Here is a 13311-nt window from a genome sequence, read left to right on the forward strand (position 1 = left end):
TGTGACGAACAGCCCATGCTGTCCAATCAGGTATGTATATGGAGAAGTATTGACCAATAGAACACGGCCAGGTGGGCGGGGCTTGCAGCTGGTTATACAAAACTGCAGTACCTGACATTCATCTGTTCCGCCACAAGAGGGCGCAATGTTAAAGTTCATATAAGATACCTTTACTTGTATCATTTATTTTGTCCAGACTGCTGATAGATGTGTATATAACTGACTGTTTGCACTCTGGTTGGACCCTCTTAATTTCGTTACACTCTGCTTGCATTATGTAATGACAATAAAGTAATCTTATCTAATTACATTTTAAGGAGAAGGTATGGCCCCCAGTCAATTAGAAGCAGAACTACATTATTAACATCGACGCTATGTTTTATGATTCAAAAAGGTTTCTTATAATTTCTTTAAAATTGTTCTTAATATTTATGTTAGAGGAAAGTAACTTTTTCATTTGGCAAACCTCCTAAAGGACATATGCAATTTGTAGCATTGAGATCCTTTACATAACTGTAATGCAGCACTAAAGACATTTCTTGACTTAGAAATGTTTTAACTTGATGATCATTTTGGGTTGTGTTGATGCATGTGACATATATTTTGGCAAGGTCATAAATTATGCAATGTATTACATTAGTTTTTCAATCTTGAGCCCTTGCTTCAAAACTGTAGTTTTATCTATTTTCCACTAGATTGAGCTATTTTCTCAAGTTTGCCATGATGGGGCAAAAATGTAAAAAATGCATCAACATCAATAATGTTTCTAATGAATTACATATCTGGTGAACACAAAATATGTTCTCCCATAGTATTTATTAGTTAGAACATATGTTCATTTTTTGTCAGCAGTCCATACTTTACTTTATAATATGATTTTGGTCTGAGAGTAATTCACAAAACATAGTGCATAAGTCTGAGAGAAGTTTATTGTAGTTTGCATAACATTTCTAAAAGCACATTTTAAAAGGCAGTAAAGTTGCATTTACTGGCACACTACAGTACAGTCACATGGCAACAAATCCACTTGAGGAAGTTCATTCATGAAAACATGATCTTAACCCCTCCTCTTCTCTTAGTTTAGGAGAAGTTTCTCACAGCTTTTAAAACACATCTTAGTAAGGATCTCTTAGTCCTGACAGTGGTACAATAAGATGATAAGATTTTTGAATAAAAATATTTTTGAATAAAAAGGTTCAATGACCAACTTTGGCTAACTTAGTTCAACTCAGCCTTGTTTTTAAACTTGAGAAGTCAATTAAATATAAATAGCTCAACATCGGTAATGATCCATTTGATGGTTTGGTCAGCAAAGAGCATTCAGAGTCTTTCTTTCTGTTCATTATCTTCAGTAACTCTGTCATTTGTTAAGTTTATATTGCGTTTTATTTCAAACTGTTCAAAAATGTTTATACTTTTCAATAAATCAGTTATCAGTCAAATATCCCAAAGAAAAATTAGTAAAATATCAGATCAGAAAACTGTCAAACTATATAAAAAAAAATACATTTGCAAGAATATCCCAGAAATATTTGTAAAATGTTTGTGAAGATTAAGATAGAAACGTAATACAGTAGCCTATATTTTAATATATTTTAGTATAGTATATTTAACACAAATCTGTTGTAAATGTTGTATAATGATCACCTGACCTCAGAACAAATGTTTTCAAATGATTTGAAACATACAAACAGATTTATGAATACAAAAATTGGTCAGAAATTCAGTTTATATAAAATAAGGTTTATAGTAGTCTGATAGTCAGTGATAAATGTTTTTATAGTCACATCATTGATTGAAGGAGTACAAGTGGGTCTGATATACCAATTAAAACGTTTGCATATGATTTTTATATGCATATAATGTTACCATTATATGTGTAATGTCAATTAATTTCACTAAAATGCACATGTGCAGTTAAACACTATGAATGCTGAATGCTTGGTGTTGTGGGCAGGTGAGAGATGAACACCTTTTTCGTACATTAAACCTGCAACATATCAGGTTCAGATCATTCACACACAACCCCATACGTACACATACAGCACCTGGATCGGCAGAGCTTTTAATAAAACAAAGCGATAGTCTAGAAGTGGGATTGAGGCACAGATCTAGTGTATTACCAACAGCAGATGGCAGTTGTCATTCATGCCCACTGTTTGGAGAAACAGACCAGAGTTATGGCATGGCAAAGCTACTGCTTTGGTGGGCACCAAATTATATTTAAACCACTTAAAAGAAACATTATCGGTATACATGTACACTTTACTGACATCCTTATATACTTTCTTCAAAGCCACCAAAAACAGGTCCACAAAAAGATAATAATTAAGAACATGTATCCTTAAACAATTTGCAATTAGTTAAATTACCAATTGAACCTGGGGATTTGGTGGATCCTGAGTCTGGGGCCCCAAATCAGAGCCATTTCAGGTTAGTGATCCAGCCCTGTGGGTGTGTGCACGTCCCCTAAAGTCATACTCCACTGAAAGTATGCAGCACTTGTGGTTTGACTTGGTTAACAACGATTGCTTTAATAGTTTGTAAGAAAAAACATCTGCTCACTCATGTGACAATTCTAACAAAATATTCCCCCTGAGTTTGACCATGACAAACATCCACAACATTCCAATCTGTTAGGAGAGCCCACAGAGAGCTGCAGTCTGGCAATATGTTCTTACCTGCCACAATCTCTGGGCCAGAGGACATTACTTCACATTGACTGAGGTTGATTTCCTGGAGATTCACACTTTCTTTGATTTTTAATGACATGTTATTGTTGGTAAGTGTTTAATGTTTTGCTGTTGTGCCACATGTATCGTGTTCTTATTTTTCTATTCATTTTGTTGTGTAACACCTTGTGGAACATTATTTGGCAAAACAAGGTTTCTGATATGGCCATGCCAATATTAAAGGCAAGGCAAGTTTATTTATATAGCACTTTTCAACACAAGACAATTAAAGCTCCTTTGAATTTCAGAAAGAGAGAGAGAGGGATGAGAGAGGGGAAGAGAGAGAGAGAGAGAGAGAGAGAGAGAGAGAGAGAGAGAGAGAGAGAGAGAGAGAGAGAGAGAGAGTTGGTTGTGAGCAGAAACACACTGGTGAGAACCATATACTGGTTGGAACAGGGAAGCAGGCGCGCGGCACGGGGACCCGCCGGAAGAAGCAGCAGCAGCAGCTATAGCGCGCACTGGACGCACACCGACCATCCACCGGCAGCACGAGCGACACGGAGGCGCACAGCGGGGCGGAGAGGAGGAGGAGGAGGCACCTGCACGGCGACTCGTTGGTCTCTCCCTCTCTCTCGCCGCTCCCCTCACCTCTCGTTCCTCTCGGACCGTCGCCGCTTCCTCGTTAAGATGGCTGACCCCGGCAGCGACGGAGAGGTACCGGAGAGCGCGCGCGGCTTCGCCCGGCAGGGAGCCCTCCGCCAGAAGAATGTGCACGAGGTGAAGAACCACAAGTTCATCGCGCGCTTCTTCAAGCAGCCCACCTTCTGCAGCCACTGCACGGACTTCATCTGGTGAGTGTGAGAGAGGTGGGAGAGGACACAGGTGATTCACTTGCTGCTGCTGCGGCTCTGCTCGGCCTCCTTCCACACTGACAGTGTTCAGACAACGCAGTGTTTCATTCATTGTCATTGTCACAAACACTGCGATGCGCCATTCCCCCATTTTCCACAATGCGACAGCACCACGGGCTTTCAGGGGGGATGTGTTTTCGGCAGCCGCAGAGCAGTCACTGCTGCTCGGCGGCGTTTACCGCATCGACCCATCTCTGAAACTGGAGGTCTGGTGGAGGAATGCAGCTGGAGACACAGAGACACAGGGCCCCACTGTTGCGGCTGCAGCTGTGTGTGTGTTAATGTGTCTGTGTTGATGTGTGTGTCCATGTGTGATTCGATATCTGCATGTGTGTGTGCATACGTCATTGTCTGTGCATCTCTTGTGCATTCCCTGAATTTCACATCCCTGTCTTCTGTCCACAGGGGCTTTGGGAAGCAGGGATTCCAGTGCCAAGGTAAGAGCAGTGGCTCATTCACAAATCCCTCTGCTGCATATGGCTGTGGGTGTGTGGACGGATGTTCCCTGTCTGAAGGAGTGTTGCTATATGTGTGTGTGTGTGTCTTTTGTTGTGTTCAGGGCTTCAGGTCTGCACACTGTTTAGAATGACCTGTTGTGCTTTTTCGTTGACGGCATGCTGTGTTGGCAGGCAGGTGTCAAACTCAAAGCAGGTGCTTGCCAACAGTGAGACAGGCAGTGTGAGATGTAAGAGTAGAAGAGTCGGCGGAGTACTGAAAGCTGAGATGTCTGGTGTTGGCCGAGGAGAAATGGGAGGAAGACAGACCAGGAAGTTAGTTTTCTCAAGCTTTTTACATCGAGCCTGACATCTGATTGGAATTGTAAGATGGTGGGTTTGTGTGTGTGTGGGTGGGATGTGATGTGTTTGAGTGTGTGTGGGTGGGCGGCTGGTTGTTGTAACGGGTGGGAGTATAGACACGGACCTCTACACAAAATGGTTTCATAAACAGCCCCCTTGCAGCAACATAGTGACCCCCCCTCAACCACATGCATGTTGCAATAATGCAGTAAATGTTGGTATCACTTCCCCCTCTTCACTCATCCATCTCAGACACCGACCCCAACTCATCTGGCTGCAGTCATGTGACCCAGCATGTGAGGTCAGGAACAGAATTACCACAGTTTCCACATTGTGCTCTTTGTTAAAGAAATACTCCACCAACTAAATGATCGATTATATATAATTTCTTTACCCGTGTAAGTTGAATTCTTTAAGAATACTGTTTTAGTTGCATGCCTCCATGGTAAATGGAGAGTCAGAAAATCAGAGAAACGCCTTTTAGGAAATAGGTGCTGCAATTACAACAACAAAGCTATATCCAACTATCTTTATACAAACAGTCTCACAACAACTGCAGTGCTATCCAAGTCTCATTTATGTATTGCTTCTCTCCAAACACATGCTTTTTGCTAAAAAGGTACTATTTATAACACTCCTTTGAGAAATCTCATGTTTGCGCAGGTGTTGGATCTCATGCATGGACAAGACTTGGATTATTCTGCAGGAGTTGTTTGAGAGTTTGTACATGGATGTTAAGATCTAGTTTTACCATTAAACTGTTACTGTTTTTAGTCCTCATACAGCAATGCAAAGTCATTGATATTATAATGGTCATTTTGTTTGCGAAGTATTCCTTTAAGAAGAAAACGACCACAAGTTTCAACATGTTGCTCTTCAGACAGCATTGACTGGGAAGAGTTGTGTAATTTAAAAGCGATACAAAGTCCCCTATTCTCACGGGGCTAAAGGCTTGTCAGTAACTCTGGTGGTTTCACAGGAAATGCATTGGGAGTAGAAAAGATGACCATCTTATGTGCTTGAGTGAGTGCACACACAGCCTCTGAGTCTGTAGTGAACTAGTGTGTGGTAAATGAACCTGAGCAGATAACACAGAACAATCTGAGCCCTGCACAGGTAGAGCTGCTGTCGGCTCGGGTTTCATAGTGAGTTTCCAACAGTTAAGTGATAACTCTTAAATTCATAGACAACATCTTAAGCAACAACGGTTGTTTGTGAGTCAGTGATCATTGATCACATTGCAAATATAGAAAGGAGCTTATCAGGGATTGAATGATTCAATCAATCAAAAAGGTCAACTCAGAAACCACTGACTTTTCAGAACTTTCAAACACTTCTATAGAATTTGATTTCTGTCATTAGGATGAATTGGAGAATAATTCATAAAAGTTTGGTTACATTTTTTTAGACCTTGGTCATACTGCAGGATGGAAGCAGTCTTGTATTCGGATAGCAGCAAAACAAAAATCAGGTTTTACATATACTCCAAACATGCCCGCTAGAAAACATAATGTTGGCAACTTTCTGACGGCAAGAAAAAGAGCTCCGTTGTTCGTTGTATTTGACTAAATATCATCAGTAAGTAAAAAAACCGGTGTGTGTGTGCAAAGGCTTAACAGTAATAGGACCATTGATGACGAGTACACAATGCCTCCAGTTTACTTCCAGTGCATGAACAGTTCACGTAAATGGACCATGCAGCAACCTCTGAAAAAAATGGAGGCCCAACTATTTCATTATAATGTGTTAATTATAACACTGATAAAACTATTTGTTTTATTAGCAGATTAATCGAAAACACAACGTTGCAATTTGGCTAACTTAGTTCAATCAAAATGGTTGAATTGTGAGTTTGTTTACACATTTCATTTGAATGGCTACTGCAGTGTCTATCTCAAAGTGTTGTTTGAGCTTTTTTTTCTCACAATTATATAATTTATTGGACCTTTCCTAAGAAAATAGTTGGAAATAAGTCAATGGGAGAATGGTGAGAAAAAAGGTTGTTTGTTGTAAATTAGTCATCACTGGTTTCATTGAAGCTACAAGAAGTAAAAAGATAATGTACCAGATTTGAGGATTTTGTGAATGGGTCTTGTTATGTTCAGTGTTATTATTAAAGACAACTCTAAATCTGAATGATAGATAAAGCTATAGTTAAAAATAATCATTAGTTGCAGCCCTACTTTACATATTAACCCTTAAATGCTGTTGAGGCAGCATTTAAATAAAAGACTTTGACCCCACTGGGGCGACGAATAGAAAACAGTGTTATTGGGTTTTCTTTTCTTTAATTTTTCCTAATTGATTCAGGTAAAGACACAAGTGAACTATAAATAATAATGATTATGTTGGTAAAACAGTGTTACTTCAAGGTCCATTAGAAGCTGATCTGGAGCTTTAAATGATCACAACTGCTGTTTGTCCTGAATGCTTTACACTTTTATACTCAATGGCGAGGTTTGTTTGAACATGTTTGCAGAAAGACTTGGTTTGTTAACTTTCAGGTCAGAACACGATTAAACTGGGTAGATGTTGTCTGCATAGGCGTTGTTTAAACGGCATTTGATAACTGTATTTCAGCTTGTTAAGACTTACTTCACAGTTCAATCGGTTAAGAGTTGTTTTTAACTTAACAAATCTCCACTTTTTAACACACATGAATATGTCTCGATGCAGTTTGTTGATTTTCTTGTCCTTATTTTACCTAGGGAGGGAGAAAAGTTTGATAGTTGTGTGAACAGCGGTGTCTAAAAGAGAGCTAGAGTAACAGGAAGGGTGTCAATGCACTTCGGCATGAATGGAGGTGCAATACTCTCAAACTCTCAAGTACAAATCATCAGCTCACACATCTCGGTCAGGAGGAATTTCAGACATGTGGTTTAGACTTGTTCTGATGTGGAAGGAAGATGGTGTGTTGTAGATTTGTATGTGTCTCTATGTGACAAAGGTATCTTCTGTTGAATTGTGGGTGTGTTTTTGAATACCTGTTCTGCAGGTAAAGATATTTTTTCTTCTCCTGCTTTCAGCTCTTCTTTTTATTGGTGTTCATTTCTGTGTAATGTGTTCACACCTGTGTGCGCTGACAGCAAAAAGAGGAAGTTGATCTTGTGTAATTGATCCAGATGTGGGATCATCATGGGCGGCTGTGGCTAAGTGGATAGAGTGCTGGACTTCGAATCAGGGGGTAGCAAGTTCGAGTCCCACTGCAGTCAGCATGTCGTTGTGTCCCTGGGCAAGACACTTCACCCCATCCGATCACGTGATCGGATCGGGACATCACGAGTTATCAGGTTCATTTTGTCATAGTTGTCATAACAGATGAGTTGAAAATCTGTGCTGAACAAAATTATATAATCAAGGAATCAGATTTTAGTGGTGTGTTGTTTGTCTACATTTCTACAAAGGACAATGTTTCACAACACACATTTAACCAGCATTGTTGGAAAACCGCACACGTCACAGGGCTGAGGATGTCACTAGCTTTTTATTAGCAACCTCCCACTTTAAATGTTTTTTTAGTCTTTATTATTTACTTAACTTTATATTGTTTTATTTCTTTTATAGGTCTTAATCTTTCTATTTCTGTTTTACCTATATGTTCACTGTTTTATGGGGTTTTATATAATTTATATTGTTGCACCGACTCAGTTGTCTTGTGTCTAATCTGTCAGAGAAAAACCATTAATTATTTTAATTATCATACATTTTCTATTAACCTGATCAAATGTTATATTTTGCTGCATGTACCTTTTTAAAGGTCTTAACAAATAATCTGACGGGAATTCTTTGTTTGTTTTTAACTTGTGATGTGTCCTTTTGTAAAGCACTTTGAGCAGCACGTGTTGTATGAAAAGTGCTATATAAATAAAGCTTTATTATTATTACTATACCACTAATTAGGTATTAAACAATTATAGTGTAGTTCAATGAAATAACTATCTATTCTTAATATGATAATAAATGATCTTGCTGACTGGAACCACAATGAAGATGATGCTGAGAAGAAAAAAAATCGGAGGATCACCAAACTCAGAAGTATTAATCCTATGGAGACTATGACTTTCTTAACCACATGTCATGGTTTTCCATCCTATAATTGTTGAGATATTTCAGAACTGACCAAAGACATTTCAGAAAACAGATCGACAGGACAGTCAAGAGATTTGTAAAATAGGGTCAGGGGAATAACGGAAAACCATTGTGTTTTATCACCCAGTATGTTCTGTTGTGTTGCAGGGTGTCACTTCTGACTTGTGTTGTGATTCCACCATGAGTTGACTAAAGCAAAACATGTCTATGTCTCATGGAGGAAGCTAGTGATTTTTTCTCGGATTTTTTTCCACTTCTCCCTCCACTGGCCTCTAGTCATTGGCAGCTGAGGAAATATATATCAACAGAAATAAGAATCAAGTGAAAGATCAAATGTGCACATATTTAATGAGTTTATGTTGCTTCTGGTCCTACAACTGAAAGGTCTCAAAAACAGGAATAAGGCCAAAATGTTTAAACAAATACTGCTTGTTTTCCAATCTTGAACTGTCATTGTTATTGATTGGATCAAATCAAATCAAGTTTTATTTATATAGCACATTTTTAAAATGATTTTTGGTCGAGCCAAAGTGCTGTACATACAATAAAAATACTTTACAATAAAAAGACTTTACAACAAATACAACAGCAAAAATAAAAGAATCAAACACAGGGAAATGTCAGGAGTCGTGCTCCGCTAGAAGGCCAGAGAGAAGAAGTGAGTTTTAAGTGTAGATTTAAAAACCCCTAGGGTCTGGGCCGACCTCACACGGAGGCAGAGTGTTCCAGAGCCTTGGGCCAGCTGCTGCGAAGGCTCGGTGCCCTCGCGTTTTGAGACATCAAGGCTTTTAATCCTGATTATTGACTGATCAGGGGTTGAAGGGTTAGGGCCAGCCAGTCTAGAGATATTGATTACAAGATGTGTCTGAGAAAACAAATACATATTTCAGAGTACGCCTGTCCACACCACAGAGCCTACTTGTCAGTATCAATGTATTCACAAGGAATTTTTATAATTGACAGATCTTTGCAGCGTCAGTGCTCTGAAAATGGCAGATGTCAGGATGGCTGATACTATGTGATGAAAACTACACAGAATGTGGCGAGATGAACATGAAATTAACAAATCACAGCAAATTACAACAGAATGATGATCGACATGAACCAGTTTTTGAGGCTCAGTACGTAAATTAGGGATAGAGGCGTTATCAGAAGACTGATATTTATCTATTTCTCTCCTATTTTCTTGATGTGCCTAACAAACAGTCATAAAGTATCACATATAAAAGGATACAGTACAACACAGAAAGCTTGAACAATTATAATTATAATTTACTAATGATCTTTCTGACATTTTTAAGTAGTTTGAGCTGTACCATAAACAGGCAGATATTCAATAGTGATTCACTTGATGTAACTGTCAAAATTACAAGCGCTCTGCATGTTTTATACCATAGAGTTAGCAAGTGCTTCCCATTAATACTGAATACTGTTCAGAGAAAATTTGGCAAGCTTTAAAAGCCAGAATATGCTTGAAGGGATGCACAATGTGACTGTAGAGCCAAGTGAAGGTCTGTGCTCTACTAACTCGGAGCCTCCGGTCCTGACAGTGCACAGCTGTTTGGAATAACCTTTTATTTTTTGAAATATGCATAACAATGACAGCTTTGTTTGTTCATTTGTTCATGGAGGTATTTTATTATTCTCAACTGTGCTGTACAGGTAGTCCTCAAAAGCATGATTTAAAAACACACTTTTGGTCAAACAAAAAGGGCATTTTGTTCTTTGGCTGCATCGCAAATCCTGGGGTCAAAGGCTGGGTTACTTCACAGATTGGGAGCGAGGGTCCATTCACACAGTCGGCAGAACAGGAACATAAGAAAAACCTCCAATTTGGAAGAGTTAACACATTGTACAAGATTGTTACCCACACTTAACATTGTTGCTGCTGATATATTCAAGCGTGTGTGTGTGTGTGTGTGTGTGTGTGTTGGGTGCGATGCCCTTTCCCACTAAGAAGTGAATGTCCAACTAGTGAACATAATTGATTGTTATAAAAATCCAAGTATTTCACTCGCAGCCAACAAAAGGTAAATATTGTGGCCATTTGTTAAGAGGTTAAACCAAATGCAAACAAACCTTTTTATAAGGCCGCTTAAATTAGCTGAGTCTATTATTTAGTGGGAATGCTGATACAGCATTCTAACTATCTGTTATGCTATGCACACAATTCTTTATTATTCCGCGGGGTTATTTTGCACCTCTTCTTCTCCCACATTCCACATTGCAGAAACTCCGTTCAAACATCAAAACGTTCAGCTCGGTCGGGAATCGATGGCTATTACTTTTCTTATTAATAACTTTCATAATTCCAGAGATACATCCCATAATTCATCAAATTTTTTACATGGAAGTCAATGGAGAAACTCTTCATACTTGAACAATCTTCATGCAACTTCAACTGCTAACTGCTCCTTCATACTTTCACTCAGAAACCTCATTCCAACTTTAAAATTGTACACATCTTTCTGACATTATTCGTCTAACACAACTTTTAAATCTGATTCGTACTTTTAGAGATATTAAACATTGTTCAGACCTTGGTAAAGAAGCCTTCTTCAGATATTAGAGTGCGTGATGTCACAGCTAGAGTGGAGGATAGATTTCATTTTGCCTTCATATTTTCTTTTAAACCTGCCATAATTACCAAATCCTACATTCCTGAGACAACATTTTTCATGAGAAACGTAGGAAAACAGCTCGTAGCTTGGAAAAATTAAACAAAATGCCTCTTGAGGGCATGAAGTGACAAACGTTCAACATGTCTCCATTAAACCCCATTGTAAATTCTGCCTCATCTCTCCCCACCACAGCAGCCACACACCTTTAGTTAATCTGCCAAAAAGGCCACATTATTAACCCGAAAGTACACAAAAAGTACACTTCAGATGCTCAAGTTCCTTGACATGCTTCACGCTTTGAAATGTCACCGATATCTGTTACGGTTCTTCAAGAAAACATTCACATGTAAGAGGTTTATCTCTCATTCAGAACAATGAAAATGCTCTCCTCTCACTGATTACTGCACATCACCATGGAAACCTTTGATCTCTGGACACGTCGTTAGCTCAAATATAAACACCTGTGTCATGGAACACGATGATGTCAGAACTCCAACTGACACGCTCAGAGCAGCAGACTTCAGATAATGGTTAACACAGCTCTACATCAAATCTGATGTTACGTAATGTGGTGTTACCCCTCACCATAAGACCTCGCAGCAGACTTCAGATAATGGTTAATGGACTGCCCTCAACAGCTCTACGTCAATTATGGGGCGTCATCATATGCCGTTTCCATGGAAACGCATCCCTCGCCATGAAACACGATGTCGCTGTAACTCCAATGGACACGCTCCGATCGTCCCCAAACTTCACTTGCATATCAGCGGTCCATGCCTCAACAGCTCTACGCCAGATCTGAGATCTCGCCATAGGCCGTTTCCATGGAAACGCATCCCTCACCAAAAAACACCATGTTGTCGTGACTGATATGAAAATGGTCAAAACACCACCAGACTTCAGATGACAGTTAATGGTCCAGTCCTCAACATGTCTGTGCCATTAGTGAGTTTCCCTCAAAAGCTGTTGCTATGGCAACACATCCCTTGCAATAAAACACGATATGGCTATAACTCCTATGAAAATTGTCAAAAAGTGCTAAAACTTCACATGTGTGCTAACAGTCTAGCCGTGAAGACATCTACGGGACAGTTTTGAGATTTCTTAAAATGCCGTTGCCATGGCAACACAATGCTCGCCATGAAACATGGTTATCTCATAACTTCAGTGAAAATGCTGCAAACAGCCCAACAGTTCACAGGTTTGGTAACGATGCAGCCATCAACATATCTAAGCATATTATGGGGTGTCATCAAATACCGTTGCCATGGCGACCGATCATCAAGTTAGTTCAATAGTTTGCAGTTAAAATATTCTGCTGCTTTTCCAAGCTATTTTACTTTATTTTCTTCTCTTATCACACATTCAAGCCCCCAGTGTACATGTATAATTTCAATCTAAATTCTTCACTTTCTTCTTACACATTACATTTCAGCATAGCAATTCAGCGTCAGCTTTTCGGCATAAAGCATTCCCACTAGCAATTTATTCAGGAATTGCATTCTCTAGTTTTACTATTGTAATTGCATTTTTCTTTAAAGGGGACCTATCATGCAAAATGCACTTTTGTCCGTCTTTTACACATGAATATGTGTCCCCGGTGTTCCAAGGAACTCACCAAGTGTCAGAAAACACAACCCTCTCTATTTTCCTCCATACCCAAATCTCCAAAAAATGGGCTGCAACGGATCTGATACAGACTGATCCAGATTTGAACACTGTCCTGACGTCAGGACGGTGGCGCAACGGCTATTGGTCAATTCCCCACCTATCAGGGGAATGAGAGGTTGGGCCACGGCCGACCATTGCTACTCGAAAGCGCTGGAGGCGCTGTAGTACATATGCCAGGCCTGTAAGTGGCGCTGTAGTCTGCCATAAAATCAGCGAAGAAGACTTCCCTTGCATGGTTGCCATGGTTGCCCTTCTGTTTATTCTCCGCTGTGGCTCTTTTTCTCCCTCCCCGAGGCAAGCGTTTGCGCCTCCTGCTTTAAAACAAATGAATAATGACTCTATATAATCATATGTAAGGGATAATGTGCAGTGATGCGGTCATTATGGGGAAAAGAACACCGACAGGCTGATCAGGAGCCCGACGCAAAACGGAGGGATCTAGATCGGCATGAAGGTGTTCTTTTCCCCATAATGACCGCGTTGCTGCACATTATCCCACTTATTACATGGCCACATTCTCAACAAAGTAACAACATGACTCCCAATATTA

General features: G+C 39.6%; 1 protein-coding gene across 2 annotated transcripts in view; it reads left to right on the forward strand.

Moving 5' to 3' along the window:
- Positions 1-3071: 3071 nt before the first annotated feature.
- LOC117447993 (protein kinase C beta type) overlaps positions 3072-13311 on the forward strand; it is a 30558-nt gene continuing 20318 nt past the window's right edge. The window contains exons 1-2 of one of the 2 annotated variants that reach the window (XM_034085047.2): positions 3072-3523; positions 3989-4020. In XM_034085047.2, coding sequence (XP_033940938.1) covers positions 3360-3523; positions 3989-4020 — 196 coding nt within the window. In that variant the 5' untranslated portion in view covers positions 3072-3359. The remainder of the gene's footprint in view (positions 3524-3988; positions 4021-13311) is intronic. The other variant, XM_034085037.2, reaches the window with a different exon arrangement.

The sequence above is a fragment of the Pseudochaenichthys georgianus genome, chromosome 1, assembly GCF_902827115.2.
Source record: "Pseudochaenichthys georgianus chromosome 1, fPseGeo1.2, whole genome shotgun sequence".
NCBI classification, from domain to species: Eukaryota; Metazoa; Chordata; class Actinopteri; order Perciformes; family Channichthyidae; genus Pseudochaenichthys; species Pseudochaenichthys georgianus.